This window comes from Diospyros lotus, chromosome 7 (assembly GCF_014633365.1).
Source record: "Diospyros lotus cultivar Yz01 chromosome 7, ASM1463336v1, whole genome shotgun sequence".
In the NCBI taxonomy this organism is placed as follows: Eukaryota; Viridiplantae; Streptophyta; class Magnoliopsida; order Ericales; family Ebenaceae; genus Diospyros; species Diospyros lotus.
In genome coordinates, this window is record NC_068344.1 from 38,204,480 (window position 1) to 38,219,308 (window position 14,829).

General features: G+C 34.5%; 1 protein-coding gene across 4 annotated transcripts in view; it reads right to left on the reverse strand.

Moving 5' to 3' along the window:
- The window catches only part of LOC127805779 (alpha-aminoadipic semialdehyde synthase), an 86,642-nt gene that overhangs the window by 28,300 nt on the left and 43,513 nt on the right, over positions 1–14,829 (reverse strand). Inside the window, exons 1-8 of one of the 4 annotated variants that reach the window (XM_052342549.1) lie at positions 12,480–12,609; positions 11,327–11,586; positions 11,156–11,242; positions 10,952–11,081; positions 10,267–10,440; positions 9,883–9,965; positions 7,818–7,931; positions 4,270–4,345 (exon numbers count right to left, since the gene is read on the reverse strand). In XM_052342549.1, coding sequence (XP_052198509.1) covers positions 4,270–4,345; positions 7,818–7,931; positions 9,883–9,965; positions 10,267–10,440; positions 10,952–11,081; positions 11,156–11,242; positions 11,327–11,575 — 913 coding nt within the window. In that variant the 5' untranslated portion in view covers positions 11,576–11,586; positions 12,480–12,609. Of the gene's footprint in view, positions 1–4,269; positions 4,346–7,817; positions 7,932–9,882; positions 9,966–10,266; positions 10,441–10,951; positions 11,082–11,155; positions 11,243–11,326; positions 11,587–11,884; positions 12,379–12,479; positions 12,610–14,829 lie in introns of those variants that run through there. The other 3 variants (XM_052342548.1, XM_052342551.1, XM_052342552.1) reach the window with 3 other exon arrangements.

Consider the following 14,829-nt stretch of genomic DNA (forward strand, 5'->3'; position numbering starts at 1 on the left):
TAGTCTTCATGTTAGTGCTCTACTACACAACATTTTGTGCCAGAAAACAAAATCAGTCTTACAGCCATTCAATAAAAAATTTCATTTATCGTTAATGAGAATTTACTATTGCATAAAACACAATATATATTTCCACATTTTAACCATTCCACTTCAATTCTATGAGTAACATCCTCAATAATCTCAGCATAACACCATCCACACTTCTACTTTTATTAAAATTACATTTCATAATTTGATTTTAGTTTCGTTGAACTTGAAGCTTTTGGATTCTTAATTATCCTCCATACCTCAAGTCTAATATTCATGCTTTCTTTTGTCTCATCCATCAAAACAATGTCACCTGCAAATCCCATACACAAAAACACCTCTTTTTGGATGTTTTTGTGAGTTTGCCCATCACTAAAGCAAAAGATAAGGGCTTGGCACAGATTCTATGTAATCCAATTGTAATTAGAAAAAACTCAGTCTATCTTCCACAAGTTTTAACATATGTTTCTGCTCCTCTATAGAAGTCTTTAATAACTTGTATGTAAGCAATTCAGACTCCTTTTTTCTCCAAAGCACTTCTGTGGAGACTTTGGCAAAAGCTTTTTTTTAAATCTGAAAGCATCATATATAAATTCTTTAGTTTATATCTAAACCTTTCTACCAAGTGCCTCAACAAGTATATAGCTTCCATTGTTGACCTACTAAACAAATTTGATTTTTAGGCACCTTAATTTTTGTGCTTAACCTTTGTTCAATAACCATCTCCTGAAGTTTCATAGTAGGCTCATTAGCTTGATCCCTCTATAATCTCCACAACATTGAATATCTCATTCTCATAAGCAGGCACTTAAGTGTTTCATATACATTTTTCAGGCATCCTTTTTGATGTAAGCATCATATTAAATAATATCATTAACCACAAAAATGCTTTCTTTTTTTCTTTTTTTTTCTGCTAGGCAACATTCCACTAACAGAAAACCAAGTAACAACATAAAGCCTCCTATATTCATCCTTCCTGAACTAGTGCAAACCTTAAGGCACTAGAGATTCAGAGACTTGCTCCAAACTATCCTTTGGACTTAGACCATCTACTTTATAAGATTTCGAGTAAGATATATGATCATTCAATGAATCATCATTAAATACCTTTTTCTTGCATGCATTTCCATGTTTCTACTATGATATTATTTGGTCTAACTGCTTTACCATTCCTTTTTTTTTTTAGTCCGTTTCACTTCGTTCAAACAAATATGTCTAGAAAACATACAATTCATATCCTTTTTAGAATTACTAAGATGTCCCAACATAATATTTGTTTTTTCACATTCATTGAATAGCTTGAAGAAATACTCCTTTCATGTAACATTGATCGCCCGCTCATTTATCAGTATATTTTGATATTCATCTTTTGTACACTAGGCTAAATCTCTGTTTTTTCCCAAAGCCTTTGACCTTGCTTTATTGGCAACCTTTTTTTATTTCTTTTTTGGCTAAAATAAACATTTCCAAATTTAGTGGGATAAAGGCTGGATATGTTGTTGTTGTTGTAAACATTTCCAAATTTCTCCTCATTTATGGTATATATGCCAAGAATTGTAGCAAGTTTTCTTGGTCTTGAATTTTTCTTTTATCTCCTTACTCGACAGCCATTACTCCTTTTAGTTTGCAGTTTTTTCTTTTGACTCTCCGAGAACAGTCTTTTGTTTTTCTATGTTTCAAATTGTAGTATCCATATTATTCCAAATACATTTGTCACACCTTCCACAATAAAATTTGTTGGGCGATAGACGCACAATAAAGGCTCACAAAACAAATCCCAGAAAAATATAAACTTCCGATAGAACTGAAAAATGATTAAAAGACTCTCAACTCAATCATGGAAAACATATAAGAGATTCACATAACAGAAGCATAAACAACAGAAAATAAATAACGCAAAGGGGGCCGAAATTTTTACCGTGGTTCACCCAAAATGGGATACGTCCACGTTGAGCTCAGGCGAGAAGAGCTCACTGCACTATGAAGGGAAGGATTACACCGATTCACAACATCATACAAGGCTCTCTGTACATCACTAGCTTGCGAACAAAAACAGACCCAATGACCACAAAACCAAGATCACAGGTTAACCTATCAAGCTAGTGAACAAAGAGCATATACAGAGGATAAAAATGGAGACGAAAAGAATTACACAGAACCCTCACAAAGAGGGAACCCTCTCGATCCCTCGGCCAAGAGACAAGCGCACAATGAAACCCTAATCCCCCTTTTTGCTCTCTACTTTTCGTCTGCTGGTTCACATCCCGAGGAGCAAATAAATGCAACGATCGAAGGCTGAGATTGCTCCTCATAAAGTATGCACAGAAGGCTGAGATTCAATCGTGCATCACGATTGATTATTCCAACAGAATCGAGAAGAGGCAGGGAAAGCAATCGGGCTGAGAGGATAATCGGACGCAATCAAGGCAGGGAGAATGGTTCCACGTGTTACCATCCAACAGGGCCAAATGGTAACCTGCGGTTGCCACACGTGGCTTACCAATTCGCTTAAGAAGAACGGCACCGTTTGGTGCTTCACCTTTATCAAAATTATTTTGTCAAACACTTTTTTTCTTGAAATAACTTGCCTTTTGCCTTTTAAATCTCACCATTTGATTTTTGTGCTTTGCTTATTGTCATCCTTCCTTCTCCATTATTTGATATGAAAGTCAAGAACAATAAGTCTATATTGAGTGGTTAGGCACTCTCCTAATGTGACTTTACAATTCTTACAAGACAAGCAATCTTTTTGAATTGTAAGAAAGACGTCTCTATAACCTAGCAATAAATAAAAATAAAGAAAGAAAGAAGTTTGTTTGGGGAGTCAACAAGCCACTTGTATATATGATGAATTGTTCCCTCTATTATTGAAAGTCGGTATTACCTCTTATAATAAGATCATATAACATGGCAAAATTGAAAAGAGCTTTTCCCTCATTTTTAGAAAATACATGTAGAATCAATTGGAAAATTGTTTCACTTTCTATCTCATTTCAAAATTGTCTTAAGTAACATCCAAAAGCATACCACAATAAAGCTAACAACCTTTTCAGTTGCTTACAGTATTGGCATTTAATCCCATAATCAAGTTAAAAAAACAATAATTAGTGAAAAAATCAAAATTACTATTAAATGTGTGTCACAACCCAAGAGTTAATTAGAATAGCTATGCTGTATTTCTTTTACTTTAATTGTTGCACCTATATTCCAGCTATCAATTCTGTTAGAATTAGAGAGGCCACATGTGAGGCCTTAGGAAAAGGACAAAATAGTTTGTTGTAACTGCTGGAGGGGGGGATGATCTGCTACATCCACACCCACGCCAAGCAGCACCTATATGTATTCATCCCATTCCATGGGAGAAGGCATGCTGAAAATTGATAATTGAATCTCTGATTTTCCTCTCTACATTTCTCTCTAAATCTCCCTTCCGTTTCTCTCTATTACTCTCTCCCTTTCTACTGATTTCTTTCCCCCATTTCTGCTCCATTTCCTTCTCCAATCATTCTGTTATCAGTTCTATTTCAATTATGACTTCTTCCCCAATTCAATCCCTCCCCAATTACTTCTTAAACCTGTTATGAACCCTAGGTTCATGACAATGTGTAATTCTAGATTTGAAATAAAGTTTCATAGTTATGTATGGTTTTTCAAATTTTTATAATTGTAATCGTAGGATATTGAAATATCATCTTTACACAATATTTTCTATCAAAAAGGGAAAAAAAATTAAATTATTCTTTGATGTGCCAAGTATTGCGTCTAATAGAATTATGAAAAGTAAATTATTGAAAAGACTAGAACATGACAAATTTAAGCTAAAACATGATACAACAATGATTTTGAGGAGTTTGACATCAAAAATAAATTTCTACTATTTCTAAGCGTAATTCCCAATGAAGAAAAGCTAGAATCATGTAGCCAAACCACCTAGTGAGATTAAGGATTGTGATGATGATAATGGTGATGACTTTTTTCATGGGTCAAGTAATTAAATGTGCTTGTATATGTCAAATTCCATAGATATCATGATGTTTTTTGGATCGATAATCATATACAAAATGTTGTGCCATCAAAGTGCAATGGTGACTCCAAAACTTGTAGATATTGCTTACAATTAATTCATATCTCCAATTCAAATATAGACTAAACTTAGTTTTGTCTCACATAAATGGTAGAAATAAATAACAATTCAGATAGCGAGACTAAATATTATTCAACAACATAATTTTCAATTACCTATCACAGATGCATATGGAGCTATCTTTTCATGGAAAATGGGGTTGTAGTGCTCTGGATGTGCATAGTAGTCAGCCTGGAACAGATAAAAGCAAATCATAGGTTGAACTTGCACCCAATTTATTGAGTCTTAACAGAATCTCGTTAAAACTGTAAGTAAGACTAATATTAATGTGTGTGTGTGTGCGCGCAAATATTTATATATACACACATCAATTCATAGGTACTGTTGATAAGGCAAGACTAATACATGATTATTGACAATGAGATCCATATGCCATCTGCATATTGAAGGTATTCTAAGCTATGAGTCATACTTTGGTACTATGGGAGAGACCAAAAGGATAGATTATGACTTGAAAAAATAGTATTAGAGAAGCAGATTGGATTATCCTCATTTGAAAAGCATTTGTAATAAGAATCAAGACGCAGTTACATTATATCATAGAGAAGGAGCATCCTCATTTGTCCTCTTCTGCACAAAAAGAGTAGACTAATTGTTTTTACAAACTTAGAGAGAGTTTACGACAATCCCCTACAACAGCATGTATCTTGGTGAAGAAAGGAATTAATAAGATATATCAAGATGACAAAAAGCATGTATGGTGGAGTTTTTACCATAATGTGAACAAACCCTAGCTGCTAAAGATATGGTCAACTTTGATATCATCATTTGTCCATGTATATGTTACCTAAACACAGATAATTTCAGAATGTGAAAAGGAAAGGAGAAGAAGATTTGGAATGGGAACCTAACTCCACATGTCATATGACCCAATCCCACATCAATAGTCTACTAGAGAGGTCTTGGATATACCAGTCCTACGAGCCCACAAGTCACCTTCAATAAGCACTTTCAAGTGAGAAGCCATGGTGCATTATAAGCAACATCAAAGCCAACCTATAACCACTACTACATGGGTGTAAGTTACGAAATGTGCTTGAAACTGACTTAGACCATATTGACATATGGGAAATCTAGCTTGGCAAGAATGCCAGGAGTTAAAGAAGGAGAGTTTTTCATGACCCAATCCCACATTGATAGTCTACTAGGGAGGTCTTGGGTATACTACTTGGTCCTAGGAACCCATAAGTCATATTTAACTAGTACTTTTGAGTGAGGCCTGTGGTGTATTACACCACGTGTTACAGAATGTGATATGAGGGGGATAGATTTATTAGAATGTAAACACTTTTAATAGAATTTTCTTTTAATAATTGAGATCAAGGAACAAATTTCCATATCATGTTAGAGAAGCAACTGAAATATTTATATTCCTAAGAAGACCGCATGAAATATCATTGGAAAACCAAAATTCCAATCTTTTCACTAAAAGACTTAGTGGACCACGACAATACATTCCAAAACAATGACTTGTTTCAACACTAAGAGGCAAATCTAAGAAGAATCATCTATGTTTCTATTTCAAGATAAAAAAATATATATGATAACAAAAAAAATCTTTGTTTATGTTAGAAATTTTGTGAAAATGTAAAATGGATTAAAGATATAAAGTACAAGGGAAAATTGTGTACTACTTATTCTCTTGTTTTATTACATGTAAGTTCTTGTCATACAAATATTATCATTAATTTTTTTATCACATTATTAAAAAAATCTACATTTTTTTTTTTTGATGAAACCTATTCTCCTATTCTGCAACTAATCAAGTAAAACTTTTTAGAATGCATTGTTGGTAACTTGGTACACTGCAATGCAATCAAGGGGCGGCAGCAACATGACTATTAGTATACTGCAGCCAAGTGGCCAACCCAAATACTTCTTGCTACCTGTACGGAACCTTCTATAATTTCATTTCTTTCGAGGTATATGAAGCTCCCTTTCCATTTTCTTATGAAACAATCAATAACTACAATCTCTTGCTAGCATTACTAAAACCGGCAACATTCCATGAAATCATTTTGATCTTCATAAAGACAGAGTGCTCTCTACCTTTCCCATGCACCTATGCCATAATTGACCAAGTATTGAAGCTTTTTAAACTCTCTTTTTCCAATCACATTTAAACAGAGTAATAAGTCTCCTGCCCAGTTTTTATGGGAACAGAAAGCCCCCTCCTAGTCATGTCATGTATTCCAAGCCCGTAACCCTACAAACTACTATTCATTTCAGCTGCTTTTATGAATCTATTTATATGAAATACATGCAAAATACTATCTATCCATATGAAATACATGCAAAATACTTACATTCAACCATTCATCTAGTATATCATTCTCTAGCTGAAACATTGTAAAAATATGACAAATTCTTAGTACAAATGGCATCTCCTTTTACCCAAATCGGAAGCTCAAAAATGAACAAAGCATTTTTTAACTTTAAGTGAAGATGGAATAGGATCGTTATGACATATCACTCTGATTCCAGCCCACCTGTGATGCTCCCTTTTTACTGTGAATCATCCATATCCACAAAGTCTCCACAACTTTCACTAATTTTGGGAAAACAAATCAAGAATCCATAGTAGTTGTGTTTCCATGCTGTACGGGTTGGTTTCACTGCCATCTCATGACATTTTTCCGTAGACAGTGTTGGAACTTTATCTCATCATTCTCTCACTAGCGGGTCATGTCAAGAAGGGCATCTAGCTCAAAAAACACAAAATTTTGCCACATTGTTCTTTTGCATGGATTTGTAATGTCAATGCAACTTTTGGAAGTCAATTGACATTATGAATGTCATACCACTAACCCTAATTTGGTTAGGATAAGGTATAGTTGATGATGATGAATCAAGAATCCATATACAAGGCAATAATATCCAAAAGCGTACTCCACACATCTCCCAAGCTCGAATTATTTATGGAACCCATCAAAATACTCCATTTTCCCAACTTCATCATATTTTTCGAGTATTCAATCATATTATATGACATGATTAGCTTCACTTTTAGAAGGGAAGATGAACACAAAGAAGGATCCACATAGAACTTTCATATCAATTCCTTGTGGCCTCTCCACATTTCAAATTCCCCAATGCATCAACTCTATGGCATCTGGGGAAACCTCTCCCCACCTTGGAAGAGTTACAACTGGATACGACAAGGAAAACATTTGAAAAAACGATGTGGGAAGGAGCCACCTCACTCATAGTAACACCAATGTTTACAAAAGATATGAATTCATTGGTGATGTCCTCCCACCTATATCATACAGACCTGGGGTGTAGATGAACCTTATTACCCCTCTTATGTACTCAAACCACAAAGGAATAATCTCAGCAATCTTCATTATTATTACTGCATCATTATAAATTACATGGACTGTACCCAATTGTTAATTTGTTCGTAGTAGTTGCACTGATTCCCATGTCATTGTCCATAATACTTTTTTTGCACTAATTGGGTTTTCATTATTGCTGCTGCCTCAATTTTAACATTCTGTCAAGCATATACAAGGACAAATAACCTAGTTGCTTCTTGACATTAATAAGTTAAAAAATCATCTATTACATGATGAATGTGATGGTACCAATTTAATTAAGCAGAAAAAGGTCGTGGATAGCATACAAAAATAAGTTCACATACTTTGCTAAATGATTTTGTACCAGCTTTAGGTTCAACCATGTCTTGACAAGTCACCACACAACCATATACTTGGAAGACCCTCTTTGATGTCCTTGCAGATTGAGAATTGACAGGCTAAAAGAATAAGGGAAAAAACAAACAAAACAAAATAAGAATTGGTTAAATTAAATATAGAAGAAGCTGTACCAGAAGTCAATTTCCTTGTTGAGCTCAAAAAGAGTGACAATTAAAAGGAGCACACATCTAACTATCCACTCAATAAATAAAACAGAAATGAAAATCAGATGCCATGGGGGGCTGGTTAATTGAAATTCCCCAAAAGAAAATAGAAAAGAAACATGATAACACAAATCATTGCAAGGTTATTCCTCGGGATAACAGAGTTTTTGCAGTTACTGCCAAAATAATCTTCTGTATTTCTACAGGCTTTGACAGTACCAGGAAAATGCAGAAGCCCCAACAAGTTTTTGATGCAACTCATGCATCCATAGAATGCTAAATTCTGAACACATCTATTAGGGACTGAAATACAAAAATTTTGACACCCAAGCATCTAAGTGTCATGCTCTAAAATTGCAGAAGCTGAACGCCTCACAAGCACGATGAGAATATGGCATCTGTATCTGCCTCTCATAAACATTTGGAAGTTCTGTAATCTACTGAGAAAATAGGTCATACTTGGTCTTGTTATGTACGAAGGTTCTAGATGGTCCTTGTGTATTATGAAATATCTTGGATATTTTAGAAGAATGTTCAGGAATTCTTTTTCTTTTTTTATGACCCAGGTGTCCAACCTTCGCCCTAATAATCCTGGGGAGAGCGGCCTTCCCCATTGATTCGCCCTCTGGGTAAATTCGAATACGGTCACAGCCTATACACTTAGAGTAGACTTTCGGAAAACGACTATCCTCCCTATGGACCCCACCTTTACATTGTGCGGACAGGACTCCTAGTGGGGCGACAGGGCACACCATGACCTTGTCTCCACATAGGCGACTTGTCTTCCAGGCTTATGCTGCCTTCCAACTAATGCTGCATTTCAACAATAATTCTGCCTTCCAAGACGCCGCAAGGATTCAAACTTCCGATGCTCCTATTATCCTCCTTGTGCTTTACCACTGCGCCATGCCCATGGAGGCAATGTTCTGGAATTCTTGTATCAGCTGTTGGCTAGATTAGATTTTGGCCATTGGTTAAGGAGGTGGATGGCTATATATTCCTCTCCTCCCCTCATTTTTTAACAAGATCCTCTAAAGCTTAAAGCAATCTCCAAGTTAACAGAGTGATCTTGACCTTCTCTCTCTAAGCTTTATCTATTTTCTCTTACAGTTGTTCCTAAACCATACAGGGGTTAGGCTTACATAGCAACCAAGAAGGTTTGCTCAAGTTCCATTAAGATATCTATAAAAAAATAAGATACGCCAGAGGTTTGACTCATCGCATGTTTCTAAGTTGATAATTACAGCTTTCTCTTGGTTATAAATATCAATGAGTCCAGAATTAGATGAAATTTTAAATTTCACTGTAAGAATTGCTAGTTTTAGAAGCGATGACAACCACCTTGATCTTGCATTTTGTCAAAGAAATTTGCAAGCGTTTGAAAGCCTGGGCTAGCCCATTTGGAGAATGCATAAAGGAAATTTTGCAGCTTATTGACAAGAACATCCAAATTCCCCATTTCAACTCACTGATACTACAGAAACTTCACCAGATTCCATGCTCAAGACTGATCCTCTTCCTGAATTTTGATTACAAATACCATGTCATGTAGCTAAAAAGTTAAAACTTCTAAGGCAAATTACTAGACCCACCTCCTTCAAACCTCTTAGAAGTTGGATATATTTCCTCTCCCATATTTAAATAAAAATACAAGTGGAGGCAAAAGAGATACATTTCTCAAAACTAATCTCAGGACAAAAAGAAAAAAAGAAAACACAATGTAAACAAGAAAAGCTGCAATTATAACTGAAAGATAGAATTGCCTACATGTAAATGAACTAAATATGTCAACAACAAAAAAAAGAAGTAAAATATGGCATTTAAGGAAAGTAAAACACAATGTTACCATCCCAAATAACTCCGGAAGTCTGCTTGGATCTACAAACGTGTGAGGAAGAAGCTTGAATATTTCTTGGGCCCCAAGAGAAACTGCAGAAAACAATAGAAAGTAATTCAACAAAAGAAACAAAAACAAGGACTTGATGTGAGGAGTATATAAGTGGATGGATCTGCTTTTTGTTTAGCATTGGACATTCCTAGGTTAGAAAAATGAAAACAAAAAGAATATTACTGACAGTTGAAGGTTTTACATTCAAACAGAGCACAGAAGTACCCGAGCTAATCTATACAGCTTGATGATAATCACATTCATGTAATTGTCAAAAGTGAAAAACAAAAAGGAAAAAAGAAAGCATTACATCATCAAATAGATTCTTTAATGATACAATACCATTTCCTGAACCAGTGAATACAAACACTAGAGGACAGATTCCGGGTGGAAGTCCAAAAGTTGCAATCTCTTCACCCACAGAAATGACTGCAGCCTTTGCAGCAGCCAAGGAAGGATACATGTAAGATGCACCCAGTGAGAGGAATGGCGTTGAGTATCCCAGATTAAGATATCCTGGAATTGAAAGTAAAAGGTCAACTAGAAATCTTTGACTTGGGTATCCCAGATTAAGATATCCTGGAATTGAAAGTAAAAGGTTAACTATAAATCTTTGATAATTGGCACCATAAAACCAATGAACTCCCAGGATTACTATTTTCAGTATTATGGAATAATGCACTGTATTAAGCTCTTTACTGGAATAACATTTCCACCCTTTATTTTAGATTGCGAGTTCTAGCAGAAAAATGCCTCAATGTCTTCATCTCCTGAGCGCTTTACAGTATTTTCCAGGTTTTTTTTCCCCCAGAACTCTCATGAAGAAAAATAATATACTGCGCCTATCTGTCCAATACGTTATTTTCAACTAAAAAAACATGTTCTAATGAAAATGTGAGAAAAAATTCCCAACAACAAATCAGCAACAAAATAAAAACAATAGAAATAGAATTAGAGCTAAATTCACAGCAAGTTAAACATCTAAATGTCCAGAATATCCGAGAGGGTCAAGGGCAATTGTGCATACGTTGTCCCAGTCCACGTAAGAAATCAATCAGTCCTGCCCTACCAGCAAATTTGCCAAATGCAAGCAGCCTTTTCCCGTCGTCACCAACAATAAGCTCATAATCAAACAATGATGCCCTTTCAGCTAAGATCTAAACACACGGGTGAAGATGTCAATGATAACTAAATTACAGTGACTGCCAATATGAACTAAAGATGAACATACCCTATCTAGTAGCGGCATGTTTTCTTTCTGTGCCTTGTGGGTATGGGAAAAAAAGGCGAAGGCTCTATCGGGAAGAATCATCTCCAACTGCCCAGAAACCAAAGGATGTTTCAACCTTGGAGCATAAAGATATGGTTAAGAAAAGAAAATTAACGAGAAAAAAATGCGCACCTTTGGTTGCTTGATACCTAATATAAGACCACATTCTGACAAGTCATCTGATATCTCACACCCAACATCCTCATAGAGAGAATCATGATGGATACGTTTTGTTGATGGCTGCACAATAATGCGGGCTACTCCAGTTTTACCCTTGCCACCATGTAGCAATCGAGCACAGTGAGAAGGAGTAAGAGGTGCCCTCCGTTCCCATTTGTTAGTAGTCTCAGATAGGATTCCAACAACTCCATTTCCAAGCATTGTCTTTCTACCTGTTGAATGTCATTTTTCATGACAACTAGTCAACAGGTGAAGGAGTATGCCAACATTTCAGTACAAATCAAACAATAAAACACATTTTAAGAAGCATATGATCACTCCAAGTTTGCGGTGTAGTAGTTCAGACAAAGCAAAACTGGGAGACCTAAGGCATGAGTTTTGCACTATAAGAGGGAATTGTTGGTTTATTAGATGCATAGACCTTGTGCAAGTCCAAGTATCTCTGGTTTCAGAAAAAGAAATAAATAAATAAAAACCTTGAAAAATAAAAATAAAAAGTCTATCCACTACATGAGAAAGCTTCTGATATTCTGACGCAAGTGTTGGTGGCGCAAGTAGTCCTCTGTTCATCTAACTGTGTACCGGCTTACATCCACAAACTTGAAGAGGCGCAAGGGTTGATTTTTAAAACTGTTTCATCAACCAACCAACTAACCAACCGATAATTTCGTTCACTTCATGTTTCTTGTAAGATACGTATAGAAAACGGTACTGTATTCTGTATGAAACCAGAACATACAGGAAAACGTAAAATTTGCACATGATTGAGTTGAGGTTTCAGGCAAGACGAATAATTTAGTTGAACTTTTGGAATCACCAACATTTTGAACAGAAGAGGAACCAGAACCAGAAGCATTTAGGAGGTTGAGCAAATAAGAAATGTTAAGAGATCAACTGAGTAGAGGACAGCAACGGGCCCGGTTCATTAGGGTAAGAATTAAGAAATGTTTCTCAAAAGATAATCATATTCTTCCAGTAAAAGTAGTATCAACCTCAAGGAAAAGATAACATCAAACGAAATATTGAAATTGAAGGAATCGAAAATCCTGGAAAGAGAGATTATTTTATTAAAATAGACTTAGTTAGAAGCTGGGTGATCTTTGACCCTTTTTCAGTGGCTTGCTTGATTCGGCTTCTCTGACTCGGATTCGACGTCTGCCGCTTCCCCGAACTCAACTCTTCTATTCTCTTCTCGCTGCAAATCAGACTTGATTCTTTATCATCAGACTCAGGGATTCCAGTGCTTCAATGATTTTATATCAGGGGCAAAGTCACTTGGGTTGGGCCCCCCTTCGCATACCTGTAATGTAACCAATGACCCAATTTACAGTTTAATTAAAGAAATTATAGTTTATACCTTCTTAAATTATAATTTATACCTTCTTAAATTATAGTTTTTAAAACTTAAAATAAGTTGTGAACCTGTTTGCTGCATCTTCTTTGAAATTGTAGTTAAATAGTTGTGGTGTTTGATATCATAAGTTATAAAATAACTTATTTTTGTATAATTGTCCATAATACCCTTAGTAGTTATAGAATAATAATTTAAAAATTAATTAGTGTATATGTATAAGTTTCAAGTGTTATAAAAAAATTAATTAAAGTATAGAGAGAGGGGAAGAGATTTGAAAATGGAAATGGCGGTGGAAAAAAAAATCCATGATTGCGTAGACAAGAGAGTAATTCTTTGTTAAAAATAAGGACAAAATTGTCATAAAAATGTAATTATTTAAGCAGAAGTTGTAAAAGTTGGGATATCCCAACTTTGAAAAAGCCAACTTCTACCCCTCCTAAAAGCTAGTAGAAGGTATAAGTTATAATTCTATAAATTAAAACAAACACTACATCCTAACTTTTTTGAAACTAGAAACTAGAAGTTATAATTTTTAAGTTGCAACAAACAGGGTCAATGTAACCGTACGATTGATTTTTGGTTTTTCATTCAGATTGAGTTTTTTTTAATTAATTAATTAATTTATTTTTTCAGAAAATAAGATTAAACTTGCATGTCATGTCATTTTGTAACTTTTTTTTTGAGTTTTAAAAATAAGAACTGAACCAAAATTAAACATAGTGTTTTGACACAAATTTATTTATTATTATATTATATTTCATAAATACTAAACATAATTAAAAAGTGTTTGGATGCAATAAGAACATTATACTAATAATAATAAATTTGAACGTAGGTATCTCTTAATCTTAATGATAGTATTCTTATTAATTTTGATCCTTAATTCTTAGACATATAAGATAAGAGAAAAATAAGAATTATTTAAAATATCTTCTAAAAAATATTTTCTCGAGGATTCTATTATTATAAAATTACACAAGGTATGTAAGCCATCTTGGGGAGATTAAATTTGTTATGGATTGGACCCACTTTACAAATATTCTATGCTTTTTAAATACTAATAATATATAAACACATTTTTGGCATTAGCATTTAACAGGCAGGCAATGGATAAAGAAGATGAAGCAATTAGATTATCTTTTATCCCTATGCCTTCTCTGTTATGGTGGATTGGACCCACTATATATGTGTATTATTAATAATAAAAAAATATTATTGGTACACTTTTATGTATATTTTGGATTATATAAAAGTATACTAATGACAAAAAGATCCCTTATAAGACGCATAGAGACATGTGAGGTGTAAGATATTTTGATCATAATACCCCCTTATGTAGACTAAGATGTACAAAATAGTTGTACATCTAACATAATTCCTAATAATAAGATATAGTGGTAGGGTCGGTCGGACTAGGGGGTATACATTATACTACTAAGAAAATATCAGCCCAAATAAAAAGGTCCTTTCTGAGGCCTTCACTGGGTCGGCCCAGTTAAGGAAAATCTGAACTCATCCCATCTGATGATGCCCATTTCATTTTAAAAGCAATTTTGGGCCAATCCAAGTCCAACTTTCACTAAAATTTTGCATTTTACATTACGGGAGGAATTTTGATCATTTGGTTTACTGTATAAAAGAAAGAGACCATGTAACCAGATAGTACTGAATTAATAATAATAGTGAGTGAATGAATACATACACCACTCATGTGACTGTCAGAAATGGTGGGGGCATGGCAGCTGCCTCTGCACTGCAGCAGTACTACTGTTGGGAGCACATCACATGCCATGCCCTGCCCAGCCCAGCCCTGTAAGCTGCTTTTTCTGATATTACAATATTATTTGAATATTTACTTATGATATTTTAAATAATGTTTATATATTATTTATTTATTTATATTAATATGACATAAAAAATATAATATATATATTAAGACAAAGAATATTATAAAAAAAATATCATCTTTTGATACCAAAAAAGAGAATGGCAAACATACTGTTTAGGAATCGGATGGACTTCTGTTTGTGTGTTTGTCAGTTGTGTGGATGCGAATGCATATATATATATATATATACACACACACAATAGATATAGATAT